At 42.0% G+C, this 19,827-nt stretch overlaps 2 protein-coding genes across 7 annotated transcripts in view; one reads left to right on the forward strand and one right to left on the reverse strand.

Annotated features, from left to right (window-relative positions):
• Positions 1 to 5,525: 5,525 nt before the first annotated feature.
• On the reverse strand, positions 5,526 to 12,819 carry GSTO1 (glutathione S-transferase omega 1). Of its 2 annotated transcripts, XM_052677941.1 has the most exons (6): positions 12,712 to 12,819; positions 12,526 to 12,634; positions 11,358 to 11,580; positions 10,030 to 10,122; positions 7,916 to 8,022; positions 5,526 to 6,020 (listed from the first exon to the last, which is right to left on the reverse strand). In XM_052677941.1, the coding sequence occupies exons 1-6, from the start codon at positions 12,743 to 12,745 to the stop codon at positions 5,867 to 5,869; spliced, it is 720 nt and encodes a 239-aa protein (XP_052533901.1). In that variant the 5' UTR covers positions 12,746 to 12,819; the 3' UTR covers positions 5,526 to 5,866. The 2 variants fall into 2 exon arrangements, with proteins under 2 accessions (XP_052533901.1, XP_052533900.1); XM_052677940.1 differs by lacking the exons at positions 12,526 to 12,634; positions 12,712 to 12,819 and adding an exon at positions 11,672 to 11,706.
• Positions 12,820 to 13,060: 241 nt separating this feature from the next.
• CFAP43 (cilia and flagella associated protein 43) overlaps positions 13,061 to 19,827 on the forward strand; it is a 45,809-nt gene continuing 39,042 nt past the window's right edge. For 3 of the 5 annotated variants that reach the window (XM_052677922.1, XM_052677923.1, XM_052677924.1), the window contains exons 1-3: positions 14,472 to 14,593; positions 16,368 to 16,621; positions 17,428 to 17,524. In XM_052677922.1, coding sequence (XP_052533882.1) covers positions 14,487 to 14,593; positions 16,368 to 16,621; positions 17,428 to 17,524 — 458 coding nt within the window. In that variant the 5' untranslated portion in view covers positions 14,472 to 14,486. Of the gene's footprint in view, positions 13,184 to 14,471; positions 14,594 to 15,243; positions 15,607 to 16,367; positions 16,622 to 17,427; positions 17,525 to 19,827 lie in introns of those variants that run through there. The other 2 variants (XM_052677926.1, XM_052677925.1) reach the window with 2 other exon arrangements.

Raw genomic sequence — 19,827 nt, forward strand, 5'->3', positions numbered from 1 at the left:
TAAGGCAAAGCTTCTGTATACAAAGATAATTAAAACTAAGGTGTGTCCACATGCACACCCCACACTGACTTTCTCCTGCCAGAACCACACCTGGAATAGCTTTGAAGGGAAAGTTTTGATCCAGAGCATGAACACACTGGCATAACACAACCAAGATACATAAAGCATACAGAGAGGAACTGAGAGGCGTCAAGTCTGTGAGTTTGATACAACCAGAGCATTTTCTTATAAGGAGAACTTTATAAGGAGAACTACCTGATTATACCTGCTTAGCAATTATGAGTAGAGGACAGACCATACTTTTGAAACTCAAGGTCTGTGATGCATGTACAGGAAACAACAGTCACAGTTTGTGAATATGCCCTCTACTCTTGTTGAGATCTTCCTTCTGATGATGAAGAAGTGACAGCAGGAAAGGTACAAAAGCATCATTTGAGAAAATAGGACCATACACACAAAGGACAATATTGAGCTATAATATCACACTTGGTTTTCATCAGTTCCTCAGGTCGTCTCAAGCAGATAACTTTGTAATCCTTTTTCCTCAGCTGTCTCATGTCTTTGCTGGTGGGAACACCTGAGAGGGTCATGTAAATGGTTTGCAGTTTTCAGGAAGCACTGTATCCTCTCTGTTCAGCACTGCTTTTCTGGGCTCCATTTTCCCTGGAGAGATGGCTTTTTCCATCAGTGTTGCCAAGAAACTGTTGGTTCTAAGAAACAAACCTGTAGCATTGTGTCTCAGACTGCGGTCTACACATCATGAGATGGCTGTGAACAGTGCAGTAAACATTCTGTACATCAGTCCCTTAATAAAAGCTGCTTTTTAACATTCTCCTCAACTCAGATACAACAGCACTGCTCACTGCTAAGTAGCATTCACATTGCACCAGAGGCACAGCTAAATCTTACTGACAAATTTTATAATCCCTTTCTTAGCAAATGAGCATAATTTGCGTTAGGAGAAAAAAAATCCAAATAACATCACATGGCACTAATTATTTACTTAGCTAAAAAAAAAAAACAAAACAACTAATGCCACCTCTGCTGACTTTAGACCTGCTGTAGAACATGTTGCTTCTAATATATATGATAGGAACTGGGAATGATTTAATAAAGTGGCATCTGTTCTCATGACTGTAAAGAGACTGAATTTTCATCAGCCCTTCCCAAGTGAAACCACTGTCCAGGGAACAGAGTAATGAAAAAAAAAATAGAGAAGAAATTAAAAAGAAAACCATAAAAAGACTAATAATAAAGAAAGAAGATGAGAAACAGGCAGTTCTCAGATCTTAACAACACAGGAACATTAGAAATGCCATGACAGTGGAAAATCAGAGAGAACAGGTCCAGAAGATGTACTAATGTGCCAACACATGCCTAGCACTTGCTCTCACACACAGCTATAAGCATAACAGCTATTAAATGAAGCATGACAAGAAACTGTGATTTCCTTTTCTCTTAATTTTTCTTTTTCTTCTTTTTTTGCCTATTCATGAACTTATTTTTTTTTCTTCTTTTTTTTACATTGTGCTGAGAGCAATTACATTTGGTGGCACAACAAGGAATGATTAAAAAAAATTCATCATTGTTTTGAAAAAACAAAAGTATCACCAGCAACCTTCAAGAGCAAACTATGAAGTACAAGATGAGTAAATACATCACTGGCTATACAATCTGATCCAAAGAAGATTTGAAGGGGACAACTAATCAGGGACAGAGCTATCAATCTGCTTGATCTTTGTTTATTGGCTTCATCTTCTTCTGTTGACCAAAACAGGCAACAGCATTTTCTTCTCGGGCTGTTTAAAATAATAATGTATTTTTTACACTCATACACAGTGAAAGGAGAGAGCCAGTCCATTTCACCTAACCTTTTTCTTTCTTTTGCAGACTATGCCCAAGTGTTGCATATTCATTACCACATCAAAAACACTTTGCCTGAGGTCTATATTTCCTGATGTGCTGTAATGGGTTCAGGACCCCAGCTGTCTACCAGGAGATTTAGAGCACTGATATTTAATAGTAAATTATAAGGTAGAATAATTCATGTTACATTTTCTTGCTGAAGTAGCATATTTATAATGGTATACTCTAGAGCCACTAAACAAAGATGAGAACACATCATTTCTGTTTGCACAACATAGTCTCCTAATTACTGTGGCCTGCCCTTAGCCACTTATATTTATGGATGCCAGCTCTGTTCTTAACCCATTGGTGGATCTCACTTAAGTCACATCTCCCACCATCTCCCAGTAAAACAGAGGAACAAACTGCAATATATTCCCAGCATGTTTATGGAAGCCAATTTTCAGCACACTTTACTAACTTCCAAACTAAAGCTTTGACAAGTTTTAAATAGAAGCAGAGCAACTAACAATACCAGGATGCTCTATAGTTAGCAATTTGTCAAAGTTTGCTGCTGAAATCCCACCATATCATTTCAGGGAAAATAGCTTCAAGCACAAACCCTGCTATCATCTGATAAAACACCTATAGACCCACGTTTCGACACCTCACAGCATCACGATTCCTCCGGGTTCTCTAATGACAATCTACTGCAACACAGCATCAGATCAGGACTAGGAAACTTGTAAAGTATATCAGTATTCTGGTAGGAAACAGCAGACTAACTTATTTTTCTCCAAGTAATGCCAGCTGTATTTAAATGACACTGATAAAACCAAGAGCAAAACCTGCATAGTGAATTAAAAGTAGTAAGAGCATAAACTCCAATAGATGCAAACTCACATGCTCTGTAAGCTGGTAGGAAGCATCTTTATTAGAGGAGTTCCTACTAATTCTTCTTCAACTTCATCTTTCATTTCTGCTTTCCCACTTAAGTTACACAAGCATGCACCTCGTTTCTATGTGGGTGTAAGATGTGATATTAAAGAAAAATAATAAATCACACAGTGGACTGGGTTGAAAAGAACCTTAAAGATCAAGTTTCAACCCCCCTGCTGTGGGCAGGGCAATCACTAGACCAGGATGCCCTGAGCCACATCCAGCCTTGCCTTGAATGCCTCCGAGGATGGGGCATCCACAACCTTTCTGGACAACCTGTTCCAATTGCATCATCACCCTCTGAGTGAAAAACTTCCTTCTAATATCTAACCTAAACCTCTCATCTCAGTTTAAGACCATTCCCCCTTGTCCTATCACTATCAAGCCTCATAAACAGCTGTTCCCCCCTCCTGTTTATATGCTCCCTTCTTCAAGTACTGGAAGGGAGCAATGAGGTCTCCCCAGAGCCTCTCCTCTCCAAGCTAAACAAACCCAGTTCCCTCAACCTTTTTTCATAGGAGAGGTGCTCCAGCCCTCTCATCATCTTAGTGGTCATCATCTGGACTCATTCAAAGAGCTCTGCATCTTTCTTACACTTGGGGCTTCGGGCCTGGATGCAGTACTCCAGATGGGGCCTCACAAGAGCTAGGAAGAGGACAGAGTCACCTCCCTCTCCCTGCTGGCCAACCCTGCTTTAATGCAGCCCGGGATATATTTGGCCTTCCTGGCTACAAGTGTTCTTGTTTCCATTCCCTCCAGTGCATTGACCATGCTGCTCAGCTTGGTGTCATCTGCAAACTTGCTGAGGGTGCACTTGATGTCATCATCTATGACACCAATGAAGATGCTGAAGAGCACGAGTCCCAAGACCAACACTTGGGGGACACCAATTGTGACCGGCCTCCACCTAGACACAGAACCATCCACCACAACCCTTTGGCTGCAACCAGCCAGTTCTTAATCCATAAAACAGTCCACCCTCTCCAATTAAGAGAGAAGGATGCGGTAAGGGACTATGTCAAAGGCTTTGCAAAGTCCAGGAAGATGACATCTGTTGTCCTTCCCTGGTCCATCGATGCCATCACCCCATCATAGAAAGCCACCAGATTGGTCAGGCAAGATCTGCCCTGGGTGAAGCCATGCTGGCTGTCTCAGATCTCTTCTTCATCTCATACATGCTTTAACATGTTAACAGTGAGGATCTGCTCCATGATCTTCCAGAGGTGAGGCCTGTATTTCCCCAGGTCATCCTTTCTCCCTTTCTTAAAAATGGGAGTAATGTTTCCCTTTTTCCAGCCACTGGGAATTTCACCTGACAGCCAGGATTTTTCAAACATGATCGAAAGCAGCTCTGCAACCACATCAGCCATCTCTCTCAGAACTGGCTCCATAGACTTATATAAATTCAGTTTCATTAGGAGGTCTCAGACATGTTCGACCATCATAGCGGGACAGAATTCGCTCCTCCCCCCACTCACGTAGAGGTGCAGGGTCCTGGCAGACATGAGGAGTCTGACCACCAGTGAAGATAAAGACAAAGCACTTACTGAGAAATTCAGCTTTTTCCATTTCTGAGAAAGCTAGTTCTCTATTCTCATTTATCAGAGGGAGAACACTTTCCTTGATCTATCTCCTCCTACCTACGCACCAGTAGATCCCCTTCTTGCTATCTTTCATAGCCAAATTCGGCTCCATCTGTGCCTTGCCTTTCCTGACCTTATCTCTACACAAGTAAGCAACGTCCCTGTATTCTTCCCAGGCTACACAACCCTGCTTCCACTTCCTGTACATTTCTATTTCCCCTCAGTTTAAACTGCAGGTTCTTGCTCAGCCATATGGGTCACCCGCCTCATCTGCTCCATTTCTTCTGGTTGGGGATGGAGAGCTCTTGTGCCCACAGAAAGGTGTCCTTAAAGAGCTGCCAGCTCTGTTCCTATACCCTTAACAACAGTTTCACAGGGAATCCCATCCAGCAATTCCTTGAGCAGCTATAAGTTTGGTCTCCTGAAGTTCAGAGTCCTGACTCTGCTTACTGTCAGGTCAGCATTCCTCAAGGTCACAAACTCCACCAAGGTATGGTCACTACAGCCCAGGCTGTCTCTAATTTTAAGCTCTCTAATGCTCTCCTCTGCAGCATTGGTGAGCTCCAGGCCTAGTAAGGCTTCACATCAGGTTGGTCCATTAATACTTGGACCAGGAAGTTATCCTCAGACTCCAAAAATCTCCTGGATTGTTTGCCACCCACCATGCCACTATCCCAGCAGATATCCAGCTGGTTGAAATCCCCCATCAGGACAAGAGTCTGTGAGTACAACACTTCTTGCAGTTGAAGCAAGAAGGCCTCATCAACAGGCTAACCCTGATCAGGTGGCTTGATCAGGAGACCCCAATCACCAAATGTCCTTCACTAGACCAATCCTTAATTTTAACCCATAAACTCTCAACCAGATTATAGCTGTTTCCTCAAACAGCTCTTCACAATCCATTCATTCACTAACTTAGATGGTAACTCCCCTTCCCCTCCTTCCCTGCCTGTCCCTTCTGAAGAGCCTGTAGCCATCAATCACAGCACTCCAGTCATAAGATTCATTCCACCATGTTTCCATGATAGCACGTAGGTCATACTTTTCCAGTTGCACCACAGTTTAACTCCTCCTGTTTGCTTTTTTTGACAGTACCTCACTTCCCTCTGCACAACCAAACAAGTGACAGAGAAATGCTTATAAAGGGGAAGAAATAACTGCACTTAAAACATTTGCTTTTATTTTCAAGCATTACAACTTTTACCCAAGTAAGAGAGTCAGCTCAAGGACCACCCAAAAGAAATACCCGCAAATAGGCTACAGATGACAGGTCACCTCTGAGTAAAGCCACTGTTTTCTTTCCCATAGAATACACAGTCAGCAATGGCTTTCTGCCTCCTCCTCCTAACAGGAAAGAGGTTTTGCTCTTTCCAGCATAGATGCACCCAAGCATTAAGTAACGCAACCAGACAAGACCCCACATCAAATAACACTAGATCCTCAAAGCTCACACTGAAGAGAGGCACTGATACTTCAGCAAACATGTGTTCACTGACATCTCAAAGCCCATAATCGCACGCTTCTGGACTGTTCTTGAAATAGAGCTGGAGGAAAACTCTGAGTGTTTGTGGGTCAGTGATCGTATCTTTGACAGCTGGGTCCTTCTTCATGGCCTCCATCCAGCGTTGGAGTTTTGGAGTATGAGTCAAAGCACTATGGGAAAAAAGAAAGAGTCTGAATAACACAAGCAGGAAATCAGGAAGGCTTCGAGGAAGGAAAGCAGCTTTAGAAGTTCTGTTTTACTGCTGGTTTTGCTTTCTCTCACAGTGTAACATTCAGCTCAGAGCAAGTGACAAGTATGTAACAGGTCATAGAAGATAGATTGGCATTTGGAAAGCAAGACAGTTCTTTCAGAGTTTGTTCACTCTGCAAAGCTGACAAAGAGCACTCAGTGGCGATTCTTTAACAAACACCCCTTCACAACTCACAAGCTTCTCTCCTCTCTCTAGAAGACTGAGATAAGCTGTGTAGCAGCTTCCATTAGTCTGCAACCCAGCAGCTCAAAATGCAGACAGTCTATTGAGGAAACAAGATACAGCCAACAAAATCCACAAATCCACTTGAACACACTTAAGTAGTACATGAGAAACTGAAAGCTTAATAGTGCAAACTTTTTTTGTTCTCTCCTGGTACGCTGACTTGAGGTATTCTGCATTCCAATCTCCAAATCCCAAGTTTAGTTAATGTACAGTTTTCCTAGGTGGCTCTTAATTCTTATTCAGAAAGCATCTTAACACACAGTGGTCCAGATACTTGACGTTCAAGCACCTTGGTAATTCTAGGCCTCTGGTCCTGCATAGCTTGTACCATTTCCCCTCCCAATCAAGGATCACACAGAAAACAAAGCAGAGCAGCAGCCCATCAAAGTCCTCATCTTACAATAGTTTTAATTCATTTGCAGGATTCCTTGCATCTTCCTCAATCTTCTAGAACAATTTAGTCACCAAGATGCATCAAACAGTTCTATACTCATTCTCCTAGTTCCAGATGGGATAGAATTAGTTTTCTTCCTAGCTGGTATGGTGCTGTACTTCAGGTTCAGATTTTGATGTTTCAGTTGTTGCGTAGCAGTGCTTACACTAAGGACCTTTCAGCTTCTCATACTGTCCTGACAGCAAAGAGACTGGGAGCGGGACAGAAGCAGGAGAGCTGACCCAGACCAAAGTGGCCAAAGGGACGTTCCTCACCATATGACAGTATGCTGAGCAATAAAACAGGAGAATTGGCCAGGAGGGCCACTGCTGCTCAAGGACTGGCTGGGCATTGGTTGGTGAGAGGCAAGCAATTGTTTTGTGCACCACTTGCTGTTTATTCTTTCGCTGTTGTTTTTCTTTCCCTTTTTAATTTCTTATTAAACTGTCTTTGTGTCAACACATGAATTCTTGCACTTCACAATTTTCTTCCCCACCTCTCTGAGCAAGTGTCTGCATGGTGTTTAGCTCTCCACCACATTAAAACAACACTCATTTTTCCATTTTATCACCCATGTCCTCATACAAGCTGACTCTTTGGCCCAGTGTTAAACCAGCTATAAAGCAGTTCTCCTCTGACGCCAGTTTCCTACATTATGTATTAAAAAGAAATCTATTACAAAAGGGACTGATCTTCTACCTATAGTAAGAGAGGACACATTTTATTCTTCACAGAACAAGTCTCCTGTCTCAGCCCAGGATTTCTGAAGAGGAGATATTCCATTTCAAGCCTAAAGTTTTCAATTAGCAAATTGAAACCTCAGCTTGTATGCCTGTAATGTCTTCCAATAAAGGTCAGTTTCTTCTATCTTGTACAAATGGAAATAAAGTCCTGTATTTTAACCACTACTTCCAGATCCGACAATTTTCAGGAAAACAGATCTGGTGAAAGGAAGCATTTATTCATAAGATCCCTACCCTGGTTTAGGACATTCACCCTGCCCCAAAACTGTAAGGAAGCTCACTGTTTCTTCAGCCAAACTTAAAAGCAGCCCTTTGCTGCAGCATATATTCAAATACACAAAAAATATACAGCAGCACTTTAGTAACATGCTAGAAGCCAGACAAGGTACTCACTCCTTCAGCTGGAATGCTTCCAGGCGTTCAAACCAGGGCCAGATCATGTAGTCAATCAGGGAGCTGGAGTCCCCACCATAAAACACAGTGTTGCGCTGAGAGAGAATCTGTGAGGGACAAGAGATAACAATTATCCTCAGAAAGAAGACTTCCACATCAGGAGACTACAGTAACTAAAAGCCACCATGAGGTGGAATGCAGGCATCCTGAAGCAATCTGACAGGAAATAATGCATGTACAGCATATTTCCCTTATGCATGCAATGTATGGGGAGTCAGAACTGGCAAGCAATGCAACTGTGATAGCAAATTTAACTACTTCATACACTGTCAGTCCACTTCTTCTCCAGAGCTGGTTCAAAACCTGCCACAAAATATCAATCATTAGGGATCTATACATTCCTTTTTTTTTCCTGCAGAAGCTATCTCCCAGAATTTGTTATTTAGTGATTTCTGACCTGTAAATAAGCTGCAATGGCTGAGATGAATTAAATATGCACATACATTTCTAGAACAACAAAGTCAGGTAAACACAACATCCAGCTAAAGTAGAAGACAGTTTTAGCAGGGACTCCTTTACCCATGGCACTTGAGTCCAGATAGTGTCAGGAAAATATTCCTAACATCGTATCTAGAACTGGATTTGATTTCAGACACAGGAGGAACAGGAAATATAACATCCACATGAAACAGAAAGAGATCTCCACAGTTCAGCACACACAGCAGCAGGACCACCAAAAAAGGGATATTTGCAGCACATTCTCCTTATTATACTCAATGCTTCTGTTATGTTTTAAGTGCCATAGTGATTCAAGCTTAACACTTTCAGGACTTTCCAGACCCAAGCTTGCTTTTTAGAATAGTCCCTGTTTTTAGGGGCTTTGGCATTTTTAAGATGGAATTCCTATGGCATTTAGGGCATCATACAGCTTGCCCCTCAGTCCCCATAATTTAACAGAAACTTTAAAGCTGTCCCTCCAAAAAACTCCTAATGCTGTTTAAATCACCAGGTGTCTAACAGAATGTTACCTGACAGTAGCACAGTTCCAGAGATAGAAACATAGCTCCCTCTATCGGGTAGCAGTAACACAATGCAATAATGTTTAAAAACGTGCCTTCTTGATTATTGCTCTACACAGAACTGCTTAGCAGTACCTATAAACACTGGCATGTTATCAACACTGTTTTTCTCCTAAAACCAAAACATAGTATCATAGCAGGCACTCTGAAGAAAAAAAAAAACAAAACAATTCCAGCTGAAACTAAGACAATATATATTACAGTGGACTGAGCAATGTTAGCTCAGCTCTGCCCCTGCCACCCTCAGTCAACCTACAGCTATAGAATTCATCAGAGTACATTAAATTAGAGACACAAAAGGAGTAACAAGTACTTCACAGAAATAACAAAGTGGGAGGAAGCTTCATTTCTTATTATTGTTCTATGGGTTTGTATTTCAGGACAGAGAAATGCACTTTGTTTCTCCCAAGAACTGAAGTATCAGCTGCACTATTCAAACATCAGCCTGATAGACAGATGAGAAAACTGAATGAAAGCAATTTTACTTTGGCTGCTTAAGGGAGCAGGGAAACAATGCATAAGAAAGTACTGGAAAGCTTTTGCAAGCTTTGCACCAGAAGAGACATGCTGAAGCATCAGTTCTTGCTCAAGCCAAACAAGCATTAGCTGTGACTGTTAAAAATGTATAAGTAATGGATTTGTGATAAGGACAAGTCGAGCAGCTCTTTAGGCTATCCAAGAACCACTACTGACACTAAATAAGGATTGTGAAGTTCCTAACACAAAAAAGCCACCTGATACTTCCTGGAGCTCAGCTGAAGTCACATTACACCACTGTAGCAGAACATAGCCCAGGGCTGGATTTCTGCAAAGGACAGATTACACTCAGTGGGATGTGGCTCAACCCAGGCCGAGGGGAATAAATTGAAAGATTGTCCACTGCTATAGCTATCACATGAATGAGAAGATATTTAGCTCCAAATGCCAAAGCATGAGAGGGGAAAACAAATAAACAAAAAAAGCATAACAAAAATCAGGGTTGTAGGTAAGAATAGCATAACTGCCAGGCTGCTTGCTATCATGAAATGCTCTTACCTCATCAAATTTGCCAAACTTCCCAGCTAATTCTGCCATCAGCGCTGTGAGATCACCTCCTTCTTTGAGTGCCTTGGAAATTACAGCTGTTATCTGTAAAAAGGAGAAAGTTTTCACAATACCTCTTGCAATAATGCAAGCAAATCACTTGGAGCTTAAGATGCTGAGATAGTTTGAAAAAGCTAAAATCCATGAATAAAATTATTTTATACTTCAGAAAAGGGAGCTAAAGAAAGATCAAATGCAAGTAATGGATTCTAGTCTTGCAGTAAGAGAACAACGAAAAGAGGAGCATGTTTCCAGTTGGCCCACATCCAGTAAAGTGGTACAGTGCAAAGCGATATTCTTTTCCTGGGTACACGCTCTTGAAAACCAAATGCACTTTAGTTATCAACATTAAGGGTACTTTTAAGAGAAAAATACGTAGCCCAAGATATGCAGGCTTCTACAGGCCTACACATTTTCTAATTTTGTAATTGCTAGAGAAATTAGTACACAGTACAGAATGCTGCCCTTTACTTATATTCTTCAAAGTTCATATATTTTTAAGATCTTGTTCACAACTAACATTCACAGCTGATTTCTTGCAGATGCTCTACCTGTAGAGCAGTTCCCATTACACTTTTTCAGAAAGGCCTGACGTAAACAAATTCCCCCTCCCTATGGCCTTTTATATTTCTCCTTCATTCACATTTCTCTTTGCATCTTCCATGGCTCTTCCTCTTCTGCTTCATACCCAAGCTGTCTTATTTTGTTTTATAGACCCTTCAAATATACATGCTTGTACTGTCTACATACAGAGCATAGGAAGCTTACTTCCAGTCTGCCACAAAGCCAGCCTCCACCTCATACTGAAAGCCAAAGCCATCCTCCTTATGCTAGTCCAGCTATCTCCCGGCCTTGGTTGCAGGCTCCTTCAGTCAGGCACTCTTCACATTCCACATTTATACAGCTCTAGTACCTCCTACAGGGAAACTCATTAACATACAGCAACTGTTACTGCCTAGATTCCAAGCATTCAACTAGTTTGGCCTATTAATGTTTCCTCTATTATAGGATGCTCAAAATCCTGCCTCAGACATACACATCTTAACCAGCTTAGCTATCTTCCTGAATCCATGCCCTTACGTTAATTCTGGATACAATTCAGATGCACAGTGACTTATGAGCTAATAGTAAGAAACTCCAGATTTCTCTGGTTATTTAAATGGCTCCCCTACACACATGACTTCTCCTCTGAAGTGATGAAAGCAGCATTGGCAATACAGCTACAGATTTTGAAGCTCTAATAAATTAAAAAGCACAATCCCACCATGATCACACAGTACCTTTGAGAAGTCTTCCAGAAGCATCTTCTGAAAGGCTCGCTCATATGGGTCTGAAGGCATCAGCTTCCTCCCTGGAAATGCTTCATCCAAATACTCACAAGTGATTGGGGACTCATAGATTATCTGGCCCTTGCTGGTCTCCAGAATAGGAACTAGCCCAGAAGGGTTCTTCTCAAAAATCCAGTCCGGTTTGTTCTTCAAATTGATGTTAATTACTTCATGACTAAAAGAATGAAGGAAACAAGACCCAAAGAGGTTCATCTCCATTGCAGTCTACACCACATGCAGTCATAACACTTCAATAGTTACAGTACTTAAAAAGCTGAATCCTCATTCTCTTGCTCCCCCTTGTCTTCCCTGAAATTCTTTCTGGGATTAACCACTTAACACTTACAAATACTGCCAGAAAGCACTTCTTTTCACAGAGAAAAACTGTGCTGACTAACAGTGACTTGGCTATTAAGCTAATACAACACAAAAACAGCCTCTGATAATCAGCCCTACCAGTCATGCTAATAACAAAGGTCAACCTTAGCACGCAGCACATGCTTATCATATGATAACTCAGGGACATTCAAAGAGGAACTTGATTGCAAGTAAGCCATAGCTGAATTCAGATCCACTTTAATCTAACTTTACATCAAAGGTCAAATCACAACAACATTCAAACTACTCACCTTCAATCTCTATGGCTTTACATAGGAAAGACACGCAGAATAAAAGCCAAATAGACACCGAATTAAAAAAACATATACTGAAATTTGTCTATTAGCAAAGTGTAAGTTACTTTCCAGCAGGACCCCCAGAAAATTCCCAGTAAACCCAAAGATTCACTAAACACAGCTAAACATTCAAAGTAAACAGATGTCCACCAAAAGGTACTTACCACCTCCAGTTAGCAATAAAAGAGATTCCCAGATCATTACACTAGAACAAGTTTCTTAGAGAGGTAAGATTCCATAGAAACATGGCCACTTTTCCTGTTTAAAAAGGTCACTTACTGCTACATGTTATAAGCGGCAGCATAACTACACACTGACTATTGCTACCCCTTAGCATCTCTGCCACAGCTTACACAGAAAGCAAACAGCACACTGTCATGCGAAAGTCACGCTTATTCAGAACAGGGTAAAACGCTGTGACTGCCAGCTGGGGAAAAAAGCCTTACCTGATGCCCTTTGCACGGAGAACGAGGCGCGTCCTCTGGGCGAAGGGGCAGAAGCGCATGCTGTACAGCCGGATCACCCCCTCGGGCACCGGCCCCGGCGCCGCGCTGCCTGAAGAAAGAACGGAGCCGACCGTTACAGCTGCGATCCGCGCCTCGGCACGAGCCGCCCGCCCAGCTGGTGCTTACCCTTGCCCAAGCTGCGAGAATGATCGCCTGCCATGCCGCCACACCGCACCGCAACGCACTAACTGTGCACCACCCCGCAACGCGCGGCACTTAACGACGCCGCCGGCGCCGGCCCCGCCCCGGGGCGGCCTTTGGATGGGAGGGAACCGCGGCCGCGCAGCCCGTGCTTCCTTCCAACAGAGCCGAGGAGCTTGGCCGAGGTGCGAGGATTCGCATTCCTCTGAACGTCTTTCATAAGCTACCTAAGCTGACCGACAAGCCCCGAAGTAAAACGCTTCCATTCCAAAGGCTCCCCAGAGCGGTGCCTTACGTGGAAATGGCATTTCATAGGCAGCAGCTCCAGCTGAGGGGAGGGACAGCCCCCGCCATCCTGCTGGTGGGCAGATCTGTCACAAATCCGTCTGGGCTGGCAGAGAACGTGGAATTTCCTGAGACTCATTAGAGGATTCACGTTCCCACAGCGGGGAAGCAGGTGACTTTTACTTTGGTCTTGTCACACAAGAGCAGCATTTCTGATGCAATCCTTCCTGCAGGCAAACACTGCCATGGCCGCGAGGAAAGCAGCCGCACACCTGCCAGCACTACCTGCTGGGAAAGAAGAAAGTGATTTTTTGTTGAGTCATTGCTGTTTGGTTATGCAACTAATAAGCAATGCAACAGTGGAAGGGTGTGGTAATTTCCTGCACAGCAGACGCCCTTTATCAACAAAATAATTTCTCCCACCCCTGAGAGAACTGTGTGAGGGATCACAACCTACTGTTAGTATGGTTTCAGCAATATTTTGGGTCATTAAAAAGAGGTTGGAATTTCTTATAGCCATTTAAGACTCCATCAGTCTGATAAACTGTGACCCAGAGAAAGGAAGGTTGAAACCCAAATGTTGCAAGGGCTGCCTGCTGCAATAGGCAGATGCCATGGAGCCAGAGTGTGAGTGCATGCTGCCATAGCACAGAGGAGCAATAGCAAAAGTAAGAAGCTGTAACATCTGCTTAGGAAAGGGAAACATGAGCTTCTAGTGCTAACTGCTTAAAAAGTACTTGGAGATTCCTACTGTGCTGCAGCACTATAAACTGTAAACGTGCAGATAAATGTCGTAACTGTCCTTCCTCCTCTTTCCAGCTGACATTCGCTCCTCAGCCTTCAAAGCTCCAGCATCACTATCTCAGCAACCCAAGAAGAGCTGAGGTGTGGTGTGTGTGAGGGTGTATGCTATGCAGGAGGTGTACCACTATGCAGGAGAAGTGAAGTCATAGGGAAACAGGTACACCTCACCATGAGAAAGGCAGCATGCCATTGGAACAAGGGTAGCAATGGCATACCTGGGGCAGGGTGGCCAGGGCAATGAACCTGCAGCCTTTTCCCCAAGGCTGACTCGGATAGATCTGCAGCCACGATTACCGAGTTAAGAAACTCAGGGCAGACAGAATTCTCACAGGTCAGCAATAGAGATAATAGATAATTGCCCAGGTCAAAGTAGAATTACCCTTGGGTCAGGAAGAAGAGCTGGTCGTGGTCCAGAGAGGTCTTTTAATTACATGATAATTAAGATTACAAAGAGCAGAACTGCACACCCTTGTATACAAGCTACATTGCTGTAAGTGCGCTGGCCTTTTAAATCCTCCCCACTCATACTCTCGCGCGCGCTCGTTGGTTGGTTGGTTGGTTGCTGCAGGTGCACGAGCCAATCAGCTGTCTGCTTTCATCTTGGTGCGTTTCAGGAGCCGTTTCAGCTAATAGCAGCAGCCGTTCTTGTTTCTAGGAGACAATGTAACAAGATGGCGGCCGCCGGTGAGGAGAGGCGCCAGGGTAGTCCGCAGCGCGGCGCCGAGGCCCTGGGGGGCCGCCGCTGCTCCTCGCCTGAGGAGACCACACTGGAAGTGAGGTGGGGGCCGGCCGGCCGGCACAGTCAATGCCTCTTGCGTCTCACAGCCGAACCCGTCGGCCTCGGCAGGGCGCGTCATGTCTTCTCGCCTGGCCCCGGTCCCTCGTGCTCTAAATTAGCCCTGTGTGGTTGTCGGACAGGAGTGCAGATAAAGGAGGGGTGCTGCTGTGTTCTAGGTCTGTGTTAGTGTGGCGGGTAGAAGGAAGAGAGAGGGAAAGAAGCGTTGAATAATTGGAACTGAGCTCTTGGTGGATTTGCATTAACCTTGGGTTTTGCTTACCTCCTATAGCAAAGAGATTCTGAAAGGAGTATAGGAGTAAGCAGCTCTGACTAGGTTTATGTTAGAGCCCGATGAGATAATAAGTGAGGCATAACTTGTTTATTCCTGTGTTCCTGTTCTGGCATCTGGTACTGTGAGCCCATATGCTTTGGTCCTGTTTGTGGCTGCTTCCTTTTCCTGTTTTACCCAAATCACATCAACCTCTGAACTTTCCAGAGGTTGCTCTGTACCTCCTATATCACACCATTGTTTCCTGCCATAGCTTTTAATGTTTCTTTTATTTTCAGTCCTCAGTCCTCTCAGCAGTGTAAACTTGAATGAATTTTTCATAATAATCTTAGGCAGTTTTTTTTTGTCTGTGTGATTTTTTTTTTTTTTTCTTCCACATAATGGAAGAGATACTTAAGCTTCCTTATCTGGTAAAGTATTTTAGCTGTTTGATCATATTCTATAGCTAGGATGAGACTACCATAATTAGTAGAACTTCAGCTTTAATATATGGTAACTGTCGAGTCTCAGCCTGAACCACTGATTGAGCACCTGGGGAAAGGACCTGGTCAGCCCTGGGAGAAGCAGAGGTGAAGGCAACTCGGCTGTGTGACCAGAAGGGGTGGAGCCTGGCTCCAACTCTCTTAGACCTCGTTTAAGGGCTGACTGTCAGTGGTGTAGGTTCTCTGGTAGGAGATCCCTCATTTGTGGGGTTTTTCCTGTGAGTTTAGGTCTTCAGAGACAGGTGAGTGCTTTCCCTTTTTCTCTGGAGCACCTTTTTATCCTGCTTGTCCCTTTGTCATTACATTTCCTGTATTGCTGTTCCACCATACTGCTCTTTCTGATTGTTATGCTTAAGTGTTCTGATATTTACAGAGTAAAATAATATCAGCTGAAACATGCTGTTCCTATTTCAAGAAAAAATCTTGTGCGAAGTTAGTGTTTGTGTAAAAGGGGCTGGAAAAATGCTCATCAGCTGATATGTCTGTGTTTTGTTGCCATGGTATTCAGTTCATTAGTAAGGATAAAAAGTCAATGTGTCAATCCTCTCTGCCTACATTTATTCTTCCTGTATGTAGCAGAAGAGGCAAAGACCTCTTTCAGCCTAACGCTGTTATCTGGAAGATGATAAAAGGTAGGAAGAAATTAGAAGGGATGGTACTACAGTGGTGTTGTACGCAGAGGATAGTAGTATGCTGAGTAATTGTTGCTATGTTCCTATCAAACTAATATGTGACTCAGATGTCTTAACTGAGAGCTAAATGCAAGTTCCTGTGATAAGGGGATGCTGATGTTGATTATCTATGTACTTTCTCAAAGGTAGAAACTTCTGCAGGTAGTTAAGAATTTGCTGACAGTGTAGTTTCATAAGGTGACTGCTCTTCAGTGATTTGCTTCAGTCCCTGTGTAGCACAAGCCTGTTTTACATTCCCTTTTCAGGTGGGTTTTTTTTTTTTTTTGAGAAATGTATGTATGTAGCTGTTCTAACACTTACTTTTTCTTAAGTTGGGTTCAGGGATTCTCAAACAAGAACTTTGGCTTTATCAACAATCAAACTGTCTGCTACTCCTGTGGCAATTACATCCTCTTCTTGGACATTAAAACAAAGAAGACAACAGCACTGCAGTGTCGGACTGGCCAGGTGGGAGCCTTTGCAGTGAACCCCAACTATGGAGTGCTGGCCTTTTCAGATCGGAAGCTGAATCCTGTCATATATATCTACAGTTTTCCAGAGCTGAATAAACTGACAGAGTTAAAAGGTAGTGGTGTGGTAACTGTCCTTGTCACCATTTCATTAAAACAAAACTTTAAGCAACCTGTTTCTGAGGGTATTTTGTTTCTGTAAGGCTTGAGAAACTGTGACAGGAAGCTTTCTAACGATAAGAAGTGCAGGAAGTAATGTAGGACATTTTCTGCTGCGCTGTTTTTTGTGAGACTCAAGCTAGGCAGGCATATGACAATACAAAATTGAGCTGTTATGAGGAGAAAGCAAATTGAATGAATTTGAATTAATTACAGGAAGGAGTTGTCTGAATAACAAAGAGAAATCATATTGTGCTAGGCTTCCAGGCAGACTGCTGAGGTGGTCTGACATGGAGGCATCTGAGCTGTGAATTATGGTTCTTGTGGTTCAAGTCAGGAGTCTGTGATCTAATGTATGTTTCTTCCTGTTCCGTGTCATTGCCCTCCTTAGTTAATTTGCTTACCGTCTCCATGGTTCAGTTTCCCTGCCACTTAAGTGAGGATCATAATGCTTCCTTGCCTCATGTAGATGAATGAAATTAGTTGCAAAGGATTGCCTGTTAATTGGGGAAAAAAAGCACTTTGCAATTCAATATATTAGTGAAAGAAATGGAAAAAAAAAAAATCCACAACAGTGACATTTTCTGAGTACTTATACGGTCTAATCAAAACAATCTTGTGAAAGCAAAGGAATCACAGTGATAAAGAATATCTTTGGAGAGGTGAAGTGGATATAAAAAAAAACTGACAGGAGAACTTCAACTCTTACACTATACAGTGAAGTCTGCAGTAATTAGAAATTATGTCTTTATTTTTGTTTTAGGTCACATTCAGTTGGACTACACCTTACTTGCATTTAGTTTCTTGGGTCCATATCTAGCCAGTTACTCTTCATTTCCAGACTTTGTTCTTTCAGTATGGTAAGAATAAAATAACCATCTAATATCACTTGCATTTAATAATGCTTTTGTATGTGTGTTCTCTTAGCATAAATTAAAGTAACAAATTTGAAAGATAAACTTTCATCTCTTTTTTTTTTTCCTGATGATCACTGTTTGCAAAATTCTGCCATGTTTGCTGTTTTTTTTCTAGTGCTAGTAGTTCATGGCCAGAATGACTGTTACTTTGCCATAGCTGTCCTCTAGCTTCTTAAAAATGTTGTATTTTTGAGTCCTTATGAAGTCTGTAGCACCAGCTAATTATCTGTTCTTCCTTGCTAACTGTGGAAAGAAAGTAGCCAGTTAAAAATTGAAAAAGAATTCTAAAGCTGATTTCTGCTTTTTGTCCCATTCAGTGCTCTTGATTACTTTTAATTACCTAGTTCTGTCTTATCACTGTGCTCAGTGATTACACCATCTTGCATCACTGGGTTAGGTCATTATTCTTATTGTTGCCATGTAGAGAAATATGGTGTGGTTGAGAAACAGAAAGTATTTGTTTGTTTTTTTTTAATTGTTCTGTAAACTGTTGCCTCCATGGCCAGCAAGCTTCCACCTACCATATAGTTTGGGCACTTCTTCAAAACAAATGGGGAGAGTAGAGTAGGAAGAAGTCAATTAAACACAAATAAGAAATACTCTGTGTAATATCAATGCAATGATGACCTTTTCATTTCTTGTACAACAACTAGAGAAAAAGCAGAAATTCCTATAATTTCAGAATGTTAATTAACAGCTGTAGCTGCTATTACTGATACCTCATCATCCCTTACAAGCAGTAATGTTTGCTGTGAGCTCTGTTCATACAGTGTACATCTGGAAAGTTGTCTGTTTATATCACAGTAGAAACCAAGAGAGATTCTGCCCTGAAGAGCATGCATGCTGGTCACCCACAGAAATAGCATATATGGATCAGTGCATTCACTGTATGCACTTAAACAAAAATTCACTATCTTGAAAGACTACTTGCGATTGCCCCCAAAATGGAAACATCTTGAAGCTTTTAAATGGTTTAAAATAGGGCATTTTCCAAGACCAATGTCAACATTTTTGAGCGAGTGCAAATTTGACTCTCTGCACCTAATTGTTATAAGAGAACCATCCTCAATGCCAGTCAGAAAGAATTTAGTGGAAAATAGAATGGCTTTGCAGTCATAAACTTAGAGCTTATAATAACTTGAACAGAGCTGTATGAATTTACTATGTGATCAGGACACTTTTGCAGTTAGGTTGTGTTGTGCATTCGTCACGGGTATTTGTACAGATGAAAGAAATCACTGTTTAGCATCATTAGTGTGATTGCAATATCATGATCATGCAACTCGTATTTTAAGCATATAGTTCAGAATAAGAAGTATAAGATGTGCTTTGACAGTTAACAGTCTCAAAACAGGGAAAGCTTATGGATAACAAAAGCAGCTGCAGCCTTTTGTGTGTGATTTTTATCTCTAGATCTTTTTTCTTTTCTGTTTGAAGAAGAGGCTCCATGCCAGATTCTTTTTCATGTGCTACGCTTTTTTTGGATCTTAATAAATTATCTGCTCTAAGAACATTGGCACTATCTGCTAGATATGAGATGAAAGCTCTCTGAAGATGTCAGTATGCCCTTCTGTTTCTGTTACAGTCAGAGTTGCAACTTTTCTCTTTTTGTAGAGATAATGAGTTAGTGCTTATGTGTGGAAACTACTAATTTTAATCATTGTCTTTGCATGCTAATCAGTATCTAAGAGTAAATTTCTTACAAACCAAAACAAGAGGGTTATACTAAATCCATTTACAGCGTTATGCATTATGGTTTTCTTCATCTCAGCAGTAATGACAAATACAAAAGCTATAAATGTCACTTAGATTAACAGTCAGATATGTTGCCTGAGATAATAAGAAACAATTTTAATGATTTTCTTCAAATTATTCTAATCAATTCTTGGACAGCACCTAAAAATGCAAATGAAGTTGAGAACTAATCTGGATAATGGAGAAATATGCAAATTAGAACATGAGACTATAAAGTAGGCTACAGTAGACAAAAGAAAAGGCAATGGAAAGAATATTCCCAGGGTAGCACCAGCTAACACGTAACATCCCACAATTCTGCACTGTTTTCTTCTCTGGTTAGTTAACGCTGCTGTGTGGCACTCACAGTACAAATAGGATGCAACCTAAATAATTCAGTTAGATAATCAAGGGCTGACTGAGTTTTCTAATTGTAAGAATTGTAATACCTTCCAACTGCAGCATTATAATAATTACGGATTAGAAAAGCAAGACTGAGGTCTTTGGTGCTG

This window comes from Tympanuchus pallidicinctus, unplaced genomic scaffold (genome assembly GCF_026119805.1).
Source record: "Tympanuchus pallidicinctus isolate F22 unplaced genomic scaffold, pur_lepc_1.0 scaffold16, whole genome shotgun sequence".
NCBI classification, from domain to species: Eukaryota; Metazoa; Chordata; class Aves; order Galliformes; family Phasianidae; genus Tympanuchus; species Tympanuchus pallidicinctus.

Coding starts and splice junctions, on each gene's coding strand:
- GSTO1 (XM_052677941.1), bottom strand. CDS start 12,745: ATGGCAGGCGATCATTCTCGCAGCTTGGGCAAGG. Junction 11,581..12,525: donor CTCCGTGCAAAGGGCATCAG/GTAAGGCTTTTT, acceptor TCATTCTTTTAG/TCATGAAGTAATTAACATCA. Junction 8,023..10,029: donor AGTTTGGCAAATTTGATGAG/GTAAGAGCATTT, acceptor TGTCCCTCACAG/ATTCTCTCTCAGCGCAACAC.